General features: G+C 44.4%; 1 protein-coding gene across 2 annotated transcripts in view; it reads left to right on the forward strand.

Moving 5' to 3' along the window:
- SORCS1 (sortilin related VPS10 domain containing receptor 1) overlaps positions 1-13,908 on the forward strand; it is a 308,182-nt gene that overhangs the window by 211,981 nt on the left and 82,293 nt on the right. For both annotated transcript variants that reach the window (XM_075504592.1, XM_075504593.1), the window contains exon 6: positions 4,662-4,726. In XM_075504592.1, coding sequence (XP_075360707.1) covers positions 4,662-4,726 — 65 coding nt within the window. The remainder of the gene's footprint in view (positions 1-4,661; positions 4,727-13,908) is intronic.

Below are 13,908 nucleotides of genomic sequence, written 5' to 3' on the forward strand. Positions count from 1 at the left end.
ATATGCTAACTAGTATTTGCTGTGCAATGGGCAGTGCCAGGCTGCTTTTGTTTAGTGCAGCCTAGTTCTAAACCACAGGATGATTTGGGGTCTTTTCCCTGTGCTGCTTCTCACGGTGCATGTAGAATTTGCATTCAGAGTAATTACTGTGCTGCAGCCACTGATATTGATTTGCGAAGCTCTCAAGTGCAGATGACTACTTAGCAGGCTTGATGGTGATTAAAATTTTAGGAAGCAACTTTGTAATAAGACTGTGAGGGTTCTACATTTTTCACAATGTGAGCATCTTCTGCGTAAAGGCAGTGGGGTCACTGCCTTGCACTCCCCTTGGCTTTTTTAAATCCTCATTTTCCCAAAAGATTTTTTTTGTCCCCCCCCGCCCCCCCCTTCTCCTTTTTCTTTTTTCAAAACATCCAGACAATTATACCAACAAAACACAAAAAGCTCATCGCAAAAATACAATAGGAGCTGTTCAGCAGAAAGTGTTGCAAGCATATCCCTGGTGTACTGAAGTTTCAGGGAGTATTACAGAAAGCCTGAGATTAAAGGGATGGACAAAGGGCATGCTGGCATTTTACCATAAAGTGAAAACATAGACCACAGCAAGAAGAAAAGTTTGTGGATATATGAGTGATTGGTCTTTGAGAACGGATACTGAGAGGGAAGAATAAAACTGAGAAATATGAGAAGAAAGTGCTGCTGGCATAGCTAACAAAAGTTGCTCAGAATAGGGCATGACGAAGTTTTGGACTGCTGTTTATTTTTAGAGAAATTTCTGAGAGAAATCAGTAACTGAGTGGGTCCCAGAGCATTGTTCATCTGTACCCCTGTTCTTTGCAGGGTGCTTGGTTTATACGCTATTGAATGAACAGCACTTTTCCTTGTTTAGCTCGTGACGTGTACATTGACCAGGTTGCATTGACCTTGTGCACAAAAGATAATGAAGTAGAGTGGGCAGTTGTATCAAGTTAGAAACAGTGAGTTTGAGGCTTTGGTGTTATCTAGGGCAAATCCAGCATGTAGTTTCCTTCTTCCATGTGTGAAGCACGTATTTATTGATCACTCGAGCTTTGGTGTAAGAAACTTCAAATCCGATCATCAGTCAGGACTAAAATTTCTTTGTAATCAGTTAGGTTTATTCATTTAGTTTCATACTGATGCCATGGGCTTAACACTGTTAATAATACTCAGGCTTGTAGAAGTACATTGTCCTCCTCAGCTTATAAGGATGATCCTTTTTTCCCCCAACCAAATGAAAAAGCCAAGAAAACCCACTAATAGTGTAGCTGCATGTTCAGTAGTGTTGTGATAGATCTGGTTGACATACTAAAAATTTAAGATTTCTGATGTATATTCCACAGTTCCTAACACCTTGTTTCCAGTAGATGCTTTAAGAACTCATTGTCCTATGCATGTGAAAGGATATGTCTACCTTCCTACAGAGTCTGTGTTCTCAGGTGCAACCAAGAGCTTGGTATTTATCTCCTGTATATGCTCATTGTGGTCGATATTGCATTTCTGAATGTCTCCTAGGCTTTTACATGCCATATAGTAAATAATAAAGCTGAGGTAAGCTATATAAAACATTACTCTCCCAGAGAGAAGGCAGCCCAGGACGTTCTCTTTCCCCTTTACTGACAATCCATAGTTTAACTGTAATTCAAGTTTTAAAATGTAGGTAATAAGCATATTTCAGGTCTGTTGTGTTACCTGCTTTGGGACCTTTATGTGATCACATGTGGGTGTCTGTAGTGTAGGTGTCCAGACATCTTATATTCGATGGAGAGAAACAGCCCTTTCTAGGATAAAGTTTGTCTTCTCATGAAGTCATCTCTAACACCGTTCAGATGAACCACAGTGCAAAACTGCCTGTTTCTCCTCACTGCCTGCAAAGAGAGTTGAGTGTGATTAACTCAGAGTCAAATATCTATAGTGTATAACTGGGTAAGATGAATATTACTTTACGTGGCTTTTCAGGTGTTATGGAGGGATGTATAGAGAAATATCACAGGGTTACCATGGAACAAGACAGCATGATGCAATAAAATGTGACATTAAAAAATTCTGGTCAGTAAGCTCTCAGCAGAATCCAGATGGGAGTGATACGTTTCTTGATGTCAGCTGTGTACAGCTAATATTGATTTGAGCCGATATGTATTTGTATTTTGCCAGTCCTTTGCAACTGATTGTTCATGTTATCATTTAATATTATGGACCTGACTGTGATCTTGTGCTGTCACAAGTAAATTAAGCCTATTATATGTCAAAGCAATGGAATGTGTATTTTCTAAGGTACGAAGAAAGATCTAGCAGATAGGAAGACCTGGGTATGGTTCTTGCCTCTACCTCAGATGTCCTGTTTGACTTTAGGAACTCCCTTAGATTCTCTGTGCCTTAGTTTTCATCTTCATTTGTCATCACATTTCTAATTTGCAAGGGTTAGGAGATATCAAAAGAAAGGAAGCCCTTGAGTAGATGAATAATGTTTATCACCAGTCATGTTTCAGCTATCCTTGTTTTGTACATCCTTGGGACAATTGATGGCTTAATTCTACCTTGAGTTGAAGCTTCTGCAGTCCCAGTACTGGCTGTCATAGTGTGAGACTAAGTAATATGCAGGTCACTACAGCTGCAGCCTTCTAACTTTCAGGGCTTGGTGGGTCCAGATATTTATACGCTGCTTTTAAGACATTTAAGAGTTTGATGTAAATTATGGCTTATATCACAAGTGAAAACAACAGTGACAATCACATCCCATCCATCAGTGAGACATCTCATTCTGAATTAGCTGTCTTTGCCTGAGAAGATGCAATAGAGGTGTTGGGGTTAGAATAGCACTGTGACACAAAGCACCTGACTGTAGACTCACAGGCTTTAACTAGGGCAAGTTCTTTGCTGGATGAATACCATTGTTGGGTGTCTCTGAAGAGACAAAGTGTTCAAACCTGTGGAATATAATCCTTGTTTCTTTGGACAGTTCACATCCCCATGGGGCTGTGTGAGGTCAGGAGGAGGAATGCACTGACAAAGCTGTACTGTGTCTTCTACAACAGCCCCGTTCCAGGTGTGCTTAAAGCCTGCTTGAATAAAAAAGAATAAAAAGGAGATATGCCAAATTACAAGCTTAGTCCTTCTGCAGATTTTTAGAGCTGTTTGTCACTGGCATCTATCTATCTTGAACTGAATTGTAACTAGCAGGCCCAGTATTTTAGCCCTAAATCTGCTGATGACAGCAGGTAAAGGCAAAATTCCCTAGGAAGGTAATCCCTTCCCACCCACTTGGTGTCAATTATCAGGAAGCAGAGATTTTAAACACAAGTTGAATGTTTAGGAGAAAAAGACCTTCCCATAAATGTTATTAGAAATGGAGAAGAGGTGAAAGCAATGCTGGCTCAGAGTCTTTTTTGAAACTTCCAGTCCTCAACAAAGGAGAACGAAAAAATCCAAACCTTTTCTAGCTCGAGGATTGTTACAGACTTTGTCAAGCAAAGCTAAGGATTAATCAGGACACAAATAGTCTTGTTATTGTTAACATTTTTATAATGGTTATTAGTTAATGCGCATGATGATTAAGGGCTGGAGCTGCCTCTGATTGCAGTCAGTGGGAACTGAATTAAGGTCTAAATCACTGTTTGAACCTCACTTTTGATTTCCTGAAAAATAATGAGGCTTTGAACAGAACAGCATCTAATTTGTCTATCACTGGAAATGAATGTTTCTCTTCCCTCATGCATCTATTAACTTGGAGGTCAGGCAGCTAACAAAAAACTGGTTGTTTAACCCTTAGCCTTAATCTAGGATTATGACTTGGATGACCAAGACCAGAAAGAAGGCTGATTGTCAGAGATGCTGCTGAGGCTGCTGAACAATGGGATTGGCACATACTTGCAGTCAGTACTGCCATAATTCAGACTGTCCATCAAACCACTGGCCATTTGGACTGTCCCAGGGAGTTGTCAAGGCCAGCAGTGCCAGTCCAGGGAAACCTCAACAATGGAAGCAAAACATGAGTCCATAAACCCCTTATTTGCAGTGCTCAATGTCTTTATGTTGTTACTTGTTAATTCAGAGTGAACAAACAGTCATTTTCTGAGTCAATCTGCCATTCCTTTTATTAATGGAACACTGTTTTTATTAGATCAGAAGTGATAAAATGTCTCAGGATGAAATGGGTTTTTAAAATTTCTTAATTAATGAGGGAATATTGATCATTAAGAGTGTCAATTAAGCAAATGTGCATAAAATGTCCAATATAAAGGAACAGCTATAATTAGTACGCTGGCAAATACTACTATCCCATCAATTAAAGTCTTCTGTATCCCACCCAGAACTGAAATGCATCCTTCTGAGCAAACCAGGGTACACATCAAAATTTCAGGCACCAATGAGAACAGAAACAAGTCTCCAGGTGGAAAGAAGTGAAGGGGTCAGAAGTAAAGAACTCATAAGCACAATGGCATTGATTTGATAAAATGGTAGAAGTCCTTTCAAATTTTCAAGTTTACTTGAGGGAAAACTTCAAAATACTTTCAAGATAATCAGCTCTTACTTGTGAGTATGAGTTTAGGTCCAGCTAAAGAAGATCTCCTGTGAAATTAATATCTCAGACATTCATGGTATCTGTTGTTTTTAATGCCTTTGTATCAATCTGTCTTTTACAGGTCTATGATGGGGTCCGGTAGAGAGCCTGATCTCGTGCACCTAGAGGCAAAGACAGTGGATGGTCGTAAGTACATCAGCTTCAAAATATTGTGGTATTCTGGACTGCCCTCATATTCTTGTAACCGCACAACGTCATGATGGAAATCTGACAACTCTTTAGTGATTCACTCATTTAATATGAGGGGTTTGACTGTTCCAAGGCAGGTCTGCCAGAAGAGAAGTCTTTCCAGCAAGGCAAAAAGTTTGGATTAACAGTTTGTGAAGGGAGCCGAGAACATGGCAAGGAAGAATAGGTGATAAGCAGTAATTGGAGTTAGTATATACAGAACTTTTCTGTCTTCCTACATGATTTTTGTTCATGGGAACATGGCATTGGAGAGAAGTTCCCGGGTCACAGAGTCTAGCTGCTGTTGTTTCACACAGTATATAATATCACCTTGTTTGTAGCTTTACAGTTTTAACAGACTGGGGATACTCTGCCTTAGGTACTACCTTTGAAAATACCTCCTTTCTCTCGCATTAGAAACCTTTTAATGACCAGCCTAAGTGTATTCTTCACTGTTATTGCCCTTGTCCTGTCATTGCCCTTCACTTTCATTAGCTCCTCTCCCTCCCTGCTTTGCCTCTTGAAGTGCTTTTCTCTGTTCCAGGAGTCTCCTTTACCTGCAACTCCAAAATATTCTCCTAATTGGCTGTAAATTCTCTCAGGCACCCTAAGCCACCCGCTGGCCTTTTTGCCTCCCACCCATGCTTCCTCAAGGTTTATCTTTGAGCTCCACTGCCTTTGCAGATCTTCCTTCATGGATTTCTTTTCCACAACACTGGATTGCTTCAGGCAGGCATCACACCGAAAGCCTGGCTGCCATAGATCTTGTCATTGTAATTCCATATTGTTTCCTCTGTAAATAGCAGCTTTGCTGCAACATAACAAGCAGATTTTTACCATTTGCAATATATACGTATTAATGATGCAGTCAATTAATTCCTTTAGAAATTGATAAAATTCTCCCCTGAATTGTACCCCCAAGTGCAGCATATTAAAATGTGTATTTTGTCATCAGAAACTTAAAAACTGTCTGAAAAGGTAACTGTAAGGTAACCAGTTTTTTAACTCACTGAAATTTAGCATGAAAGAGAATTTTGTGGAAGATGAATTTTGAAAAGAAACAGTTGCGATAAAAACCATAAAGTTTTAAAGGTCTTTCCGTTTCAAGATATGCAAGATTAATAAAAGTGAAAGGATGTATTATCTCTGTTTCTTATCCTTTGTGATCTCTGATTATTATTTCTCCTCTCAGTATCACTTACCTGAACATGGCGGCAAGGCTGGGAACATGAGGCTTTCTATTTCTCAGGACATCCTAAATGAGAATGAAATATTCTAACAGGACAGTGTCTATTTCAGCACAAAATATTACTGTTATAAGGCATTAAGAATTTGAGGTTATTGAGATGAAGCACTACAATCGATGTTTAAGGAGCTATATTCTGGTGATGCTTTTGAGGGATGTTCAGCTCACAGTGAGCAGAGAAAGTGCCATGCTCCAAATGCCTTGAATGGTTGTTTGAATTCTTAGGCTGCAATAAGAACATTTTGCACAGCTGTAGCACATTTCTGCAAAAGACTTGTTGAGTGCTTAACAAATTAGTAAGCTTTCTTACAGCTCTTAAGGAGGAAACCAAAAAACAGGTAGATGAAACTGGCCTTACTGAGGAATCAGGCATATTAGTAAAGAATTGTGGAATAACAAATTATTGCTCATCATCTGAGCTCTAGTAACTGATTCTGTGTGCTTATATTGGCTTAGTTGTGAGGCAGCACAACTTAAGTTTTTCTGTTAGGCAGTGACAGAACTACTAATGTAAATATAGTGGCGGTGTCAAACCTTCAGCCAGTGGTGACCCCTCTTGCAAACCAGTCATTCGGATGAAACTTCTGCTTATGAGTCAGGAGGTCCCCAGCTCAGCTCACTGGCAATATAAGAAAATGTGTTGGATTTTCAGTAAGTGCATTCTCTGGTTTGCCTGTTGTTCCAGGGAGCGTTGGTCTCTGGCAGAGGACTACGGTGGGTAGCTCTTAGTAGTAACCTTGGAACATATCAAAGCATTTTTTGCCAGAAGACATTTGGTAGCACTGCAGGTCACTGAATGTTGAGACTGAGACAGGCTAAGAGTGTGCACATGGTCCATTACTCTAGTTACCATGGCCAATGTGGTATATTCAGGTCTCTTGGCTACTAGAGCCTTCTTCTAAGTACTAAATCAGTCTCCTTTTCCTGGACAAAGTAACCATGACCCTCCAATGGATGAACAAACCTTTCTCCTCTGGAATGAAGCAGGTGTGTAGCTGCCAGTGGGGTGATGGGATGAAGTGTGCTGAAGTGAGAAAGAGACCTTTTTTTCAAGATGAGGGTAATTTGCAAATAATTTTTCTGGGGATTTTTGTGTGGTGTTTTGTTTTGTTTTGTTTTTTAATGTTCTTGCTTTTACTTATTTATACTTTGGAATATCTCTTTTGAGAGTTAACCAAGTGTAAAAATTCAATAAAGGGATTAAATTTGAGAAGGTAGACTTGCCAAAACAAGGCAGGGAGAAAGAAGGAAAGAAAGGGGAGTGGTGTGGAAACAACCATACAATCCGTACAATAAAGTAAAAGTTCCTGAAGTGGAAATATAAGGGCTAAGCAAAAACCTGCTGAACTCAGTACAAATAAGAAAATCACCTCATTCTTGTGCTGGTTATCTTTTCCAGCAGAAGCTGAGTAGTACAACTGCAGCTTTAGGTAAGAAGAAGTAGAACTGTCAGCAGAGTATGGTGTTATCCCATCTCCCTGGCAGGGTTGTTTGAGAACATCTATCAGCAACAACCTTAGTATTGGGCTTTCCCTGCTAGAACACCAATAATTCTCTGTCTCTGCTCCCTGATTATAGTCTGTCTGTGCATTTTATTTATTGTGTTTATATACATAATGTAAAAGGTTTACAAGGACCAAAATAGGAGTCTCTTAGCAGGCATAAATCAGTATAACTTCAGTGTCATGTTGATTTACACCTGCTGAGGATCTGGCTAGCAATGTTGTACCTGAGCGCACATTCTCCCTACTTTTTTTTTTTCTTTGCGATCCAGAAAAATACGGACTCCTTCTGAACATACTGTGTCTCATCAAACTAGGGTGCAGGTAGTAATGAACAAACTGAGTACAGACTGTGCAATTTAGTTGTAATGACAGAGACAGATTTGCAGGGCTAATGATTGACATTTATGTTTTTAATCCTGTTGTGTAAATTTTGGAGAGCACCAGGCAAATTTTAGTCTCGTCAAATGTGATGGTTTTGTTTATTTTTTAAAGGCTTCAGGCCCAATTTGAGTAAAGCTGGGACTTAGAGCACAGTAGTAAAACTGATTTTTCTGGTTGGAAGAAGTTCATATGAACCTTATCTCACATTTCCATTTGTATGTTTGGGTGTCCCTGGTGTTCCACTTTGATTTTGGAACAAAATCAAAGGCAAGTCGGCAAAGTCAGCAGGAACTGCGAATTTTTTTTGCCTAGTTTCAGGTCAACACCCCAGTAAGACAATTAATCCCCTACAGTTCTTAACCACATGATAAGCTTCTCTTTGTTATGTTCACCACCATAGTCAGCAGGCAAAATGACTGGTGGAAGTTAAATCCACATTTGCTCAAATGCAGCTTGAAGTGCTTTCAGAAGGTATATAAACTTAATGGCATGTGGGTTTTAGGTTTGTAAAGAATACACAAGTCCTGAAAGATCCTTAATTAATGGGTTTATCTCAGAATCACAGAATCACAGAATCACAGAATCATATAGGCTGGAAAAGACCTTTAAGATCATCGAGTCCAACCGTAAACCTAACACTACCAAGACCACCACTACACCATGTCCCTAAGCACCTCATCCAAACGGCTTTTAAATACTTCCAGGGAAGGCGACTCAACCACTTCCCTGGGCAGCCTGTCCCAATGCTTGATAACCCTTTCAGTGAAGTAACATTTCCTAATATCCAGTCTAAACCTCCCCTGGTGCAACTTGAGGCCATTTCCTCTTGTCCTATCACTTGTTACCTGGGAGAAGAGACCGACCCCCACCTCTCTACAACCTCCTTTCAGGCAGTTGTAGAGAGCCATAAGGTCTCCCCTCAGCCTCCTTTTCTCCAGGCTAAACAACCCCAGTTCACTCAGCTGCTCCTCATAAGACCTATGCTCTAGACCCTTCACCAGCTTCGTTGCCCTTCTCTGGACACGCTCCAGCACCTCAATGTCTTTCTTGTAGTGGGGGGCCCAAAACTGAACACAGTATTCAAGGTGCAGCCTCACCAGTGCTGAGTCAGGGGCATGATCACTTCCCTAGTCCTGCTGGCCACGCTATTTTTGATACAAGCCAGGATGCCATTGGCTTTCTTGGCTGCCTGGGCACACTGCTGGCTCATATTCAGGCGGCTGTCAACCAACACCCCCAGGTCCTTTTCTGCCTGGCATCTTTCCAGCCACTCTTCCCCAAGCCTGTAGCGTTGCATGGGGTTGCTGTGACCCAAGTGCAGGACCTTGCACTTAGCCTTGTTGAACCCCATACAACTGACCTTGGCCCATCGATCCAGCCTGTCCAGGTCCCTCTGCAGAGCCTTCCTCCCCTCAAGCAGATCAACACTCCCGCACAACTTGGTGTCATCTGCAATCTTACTGAGGGTGCACTCGATCCCTTCATCCAGATCATTGATAAAGATATTAAACAGAACTGGCCCCAACACAGAGCCCTGGGGAACACCGCTTGTGACCGGCTGCCAACTGGAGTAAACTCCATTCACCACCACTCTTTGGGCCCGGCCATCCAGCCAGTTCTTTACCAACCAAAGAGTACACCCGTCCAAGCCATGAGCAGCCAGTTTCTCCAGGAGAATGCTGTGGGAAACCGTGTCAAAGGCTTTACTGAAGTCTAGATAGACAACATCCACAGACTTCCCCTCATCTACTAGGTGGGTCACCTTGTCGTAGAAGGAGATCAGGTTGGTCAAGCAGGACCTGCCTTTCCTGAACCCATGCTGGCTGGGCTTGATCCCTTGGTTATTCTCTACATGCCATGTGATAGCACCCAGGATGATCTGTTCCATCAGCTTCCCCGGTACTGAGGTCAGGCTGACAGGCCTGTAGTTCCCCGGGTCCTCCTTCCGGCCCTTCTTGAAGATGGGCGTCATATTAGCTAATCTCCAGTCAGCAGGGACCTCCCCAGTTAGCCAGGACTGCTGGTAAATGATGGAAAGGGGCTTGGTGAGCACATCTGCCAGTTCCTTCAGTACTCTCGGGTGGATCTCATCAGGCCCCATAGACTTGTGGTGTCTAAGTGGTGCAGCAGGTCACTCACCATTTCCCCCTGGATTATGGGGGCTCCATTCTGGTCCCCATCCCTGTCTTCCAACTCCAGGGGCTGGGTACCCAGAGAACAATTGGCCCTGCTATTAAAGACTGAGGCAAAGAAGGCATTAAGTACCTCAGCCTTTTCCTCATCCTTGGTCACTGTGTTCCCTCCCCCGTCTACTAGGGGCTGGAGATTCTCCTTAGCTCTCCTTTTGCTGCTAATGTATTTGAAGAAGTGTTTTTTGTTGTCTTTTACACCAGCAGCCAGATTGAGCTCTAGCTCAGCTTTGGCCCTTCTAATTTTCTCCCTGCACAGCCTCGCTACACCTTTGTAGTCCTCCTGAGTTGCCTGCCCCTTCTTCCAGAGGTCATAGACTCTCCTCTTTTTCCTGAGTTCGAGCCAGAGCTCTCTAGTCAGCCAGGCCGGTCTTCTTCCCCGCCTGCTCGTCTTTCGGCACCTGGGGACAGCCTGCTCTTGTGCCTTTAGGACTTCCTCCTTAAAGAATGTCCAGCCTTCCTGAACCCCTTTGCCTATTAGGGCTGCCTCCCAGGGGACTCTCTCGACCAGTCTCCTAAACAGGCCAAAGTCTGCCCTCCGGAAGTCTAAGGTGGCAGTTTTGCTGACCCCCCTCGCCGCTTCTCCACATATCAAAAACTCTATTATTTCGTGATCACTCTGCCCAAGACGGCCTCCAACCATCACATGGCTCACAAGTCCTTCTCTGTTTGTGAACAAGAGGCCAGCGGGGCACCTTCCCTCGTTGGCTCGCTCACCAGCTGTGTCAGGAAGTTATCTGCCACACGCTCCAGGAACCTCCTAGACTGTTTCCTCTCTGCTGTATTGTATTTCTAGCAGACATCTGGTAAGTTGAAGTCCCCCACAAAAACAAGGGCTAGCGATCATGGTGCTTCTCCCAGCTGCTTATAGAATAGTTCATCTGTCTCCTCATCCTGGTTGGGTGGTCTGTAACAGACTCCCACCACAATATCTGCCTTGTTGGCCTTCCCCCTGATTCTTACCCATAGACACTCCACCCTATCATCACCATCATCGAGCTCTAAACTATCCAGACACTGCCTGCTGTATAGGGCTACCCCAGCACCTCTCCTGCCTCGCCTATCCCTCCTGAAGAGTTTATAGCCATCCATCGCCGCACTCCAGTTGTGCGAGTCATCCCACCACGTTTCCGTGATGGCAACCATATCATAGTTTTCCTGATGTACAATGGCTTCCAACTCCTCCTGCTTGTTGCCCATGCTGCGTGCATTGGTGTAGAGGCACTTCAGCTGGGCTGTCGTCCATGTCTCCTTCATAGAAGAACAGCCCTTGTGTGCTTTGAGGCGTTTCACTGGCATTTCCCTCTTGGCTCTTATTGCCTCAGTATCCCCTAGCTCAACTCTGTTCGACTTCAGCTGTGCCCCAGTGTACCCTGCACATCTCAGAGACACAGGCCGAGTGCCCTCGCTGGCACCCGCTCCCTCTAACCATGGCACATCGCCCCTCAGCTTCCCTCAGGCAAGCCTGATATTATCCCCTTCCCGCTTCGAGTCTAGTTTAAAGCTCTGTTGATGAGCCCCGCAAGTTCCTGAGCAAAGATTCTCTTTCCCCTTTGAGAAGGATGAATCCCATCAGACGCCAGCAAACCTGGTGCTGTGTAGGCCATCCTGTTGTCAAAAAAAACAAATCCGTGGCAATGACAGCAGCCATGGAGCCTTGAGTTGATAGATTGGGTACCTCTGTTCCTTCTAGTGTTGCTGCCCACAACTGGAAGGAGAGAGGAGAAAATAACTAGCCGTCCCAAGGCCCTGAAGTCTCTTTTGATTGCCCTAGGACTTCGTGTTGCAGCTTCATCGCCTCCCACATGGAAGAGCAGTAGGGGGTAATAGTCCGAGGGCCGTACCAGGCTAGGGAGTACCCTTGTGACATCCTTCACCCAGCCCCAGGGAGGCAGCAGACTTCCCTAAGAGGAGGGTCCGTCCGGCATATCGGACCCTCGGTTCCCCTCAGAAGGGAGTCACCCACAACTATAACCCGTCTTCTCTTCCTTGTGGAGGTGGTGTTAATAAGAGAGGTACGTTCTTCTGACCTGGGCGACACCTCTGGTGTAGATGGACTGTCATCCCCATCCTCCATTGACTGGCCTTCCACCACCAGGGCCTCATAGCTGTTGTGCAGAGGCACCTGGGGGGGCGAGGTGGGCAGGGAGGGCCTTCGCCTGCCGCCATGAGCATGGGCTTGCCTCCATTCACTCTCCTCCTCTGAGCTGCTGCCTTCAGCCCGGCGGGGGGGGGGATAGAGGATCCCCTTGATCGTGGGTTCTTACTGGTGGCTGCTGCTGCTCCTGTTCCTGTCTCGGGGGGGCAGAGCATGGCACCACCAGTCGATCTCTTTCTCAGCCTCCCTGATGCTCTTTAACCTTTCCACTTCCTCCCGTAGCTCTGCCACCATGCAGAGCAAATCATCCACCTGGTCACACCTCACACAGCTGTCTGCACGGCTGCCATGTGTGAACAGCGAGAGGCCCAGGCACTCCCTGCAGCCCGAGACCTGGGTGGCCGCATGTTTTGCTGGGAGCTCCGTCTGGGTAGCCACATCCACTCTGGCGAGCACAGAAGGTATCGCTTTCTGACGAGTGAATACTATAGCTGAGTTTCTTCTGAAAGGATGGGGACTACTGAATGAACTCACTTTTCACAGTTCCTCTTGAGCTAGTAGGTGCCTTCGCCTTCCCTACACGCCCTGCCTGCGCGAACTGCTGCGCAAACTGACGTGCCACGCCCTTTTGACGCGCCACGCCCTGTTTGCCCGTCCTGGTCACTCATGCTCCCTGGTCGCTGCTCTTGTACGCGAAAGGAAGGGAATTGCCGCCATCACTCTTGTCCTCGCCCGCACTGAGTCAGAGCCGGGCCCTCGTCAGGAGCTGCCTCCTTCCTGCTCAGCGGCCGGGGCACGGCTGCGGTAGCCCTCTCTCTCCGTGCCCTTTTTTTTTTTCTCCCTTCCCTGCACGGTTTTGCCGATCCAGCAACGGTCCCCCGACGCGGTCCTCTGTCTCAGAGCTCCTCGCCTCGGAGGCTTTGCTGAAAATCTGATTTGCGCTAGGGAGAGTTGTCCCAGTAAGGCCTGATACAAGCTCATTGACATAGGAGGTAATTTTTATTCAGGTCATCCCTACTGAGGAATGCAGACTGTAGGTGAGAATTAGGAAGATGGATTCCTACAAGGCATTTGAAGACTTACTGGGTACCCACTGGACCTCCACAGAATGGCAAAGCTGACTCAGAAGAAGTCTAAGTAACAGTTTCTATAGATGCAATTCAAGAAAACCAACTGTTACATTTATGAGACATGCATGCTCTTGTGTAGATAGATGTCAATTGATTTTGGGTAAAGTTTTTAATTCATGTAATTTTTTTTTTTTAGTGTGGATGAAAGAAGCTTAGGGGTTTTCTAATGTGCTAGCAAAAATCTAGAGAGCTCCTGATATTTAAAAAGTGCTTTTGTTTCCTTTGCTTTTCTTCTGCTGTCCTGATTTACACAGCAACTTTTCTTATTGAAAGGTAATTTAGGTGCTGCTGTGGTTGCAGGTAAGACCAAAGCCTCACCTGGAGTCAGCAGGCATGCTCTGGCCAATACTGTCTGAATCACAAAGTTGTACTAGGACTTTAATTTCTGTTTTCTCAGAACAGTGCTAGGAAGAATAAAATAATCACTGCAGTGGAAAAAATGAGTAGGCAACCTAGCCTGACAGTCTTTTGCTAACATAGCTAGAGTGGTGAATTAATTCCCGTAGTGCCCTAAACCTGTGCAGTGATTTCTTTCCTGATCGTGATTAGTATTTTTTCCTAATCATGATTAGTATTTGTCCTGGAGAATGA

The sequence above is a fragment of the Mycteria americana genome, chromosome 6 (assembly GCF_035582795.1).
Source record: "Mycteria americana isolate JAX WOST 10 ecotype Jacksonville Zoo and Gardens chromosome 6, USCA_MyAme_1.0, whole genome shotgun sequence".
In the NCBI taxonomy this organism is placed as follows: Eukaryota; Metazoa; Chordata; class Aves; order Ciconiiformes; family Ciconiidae; genus Mycteria; species Mycteria americana.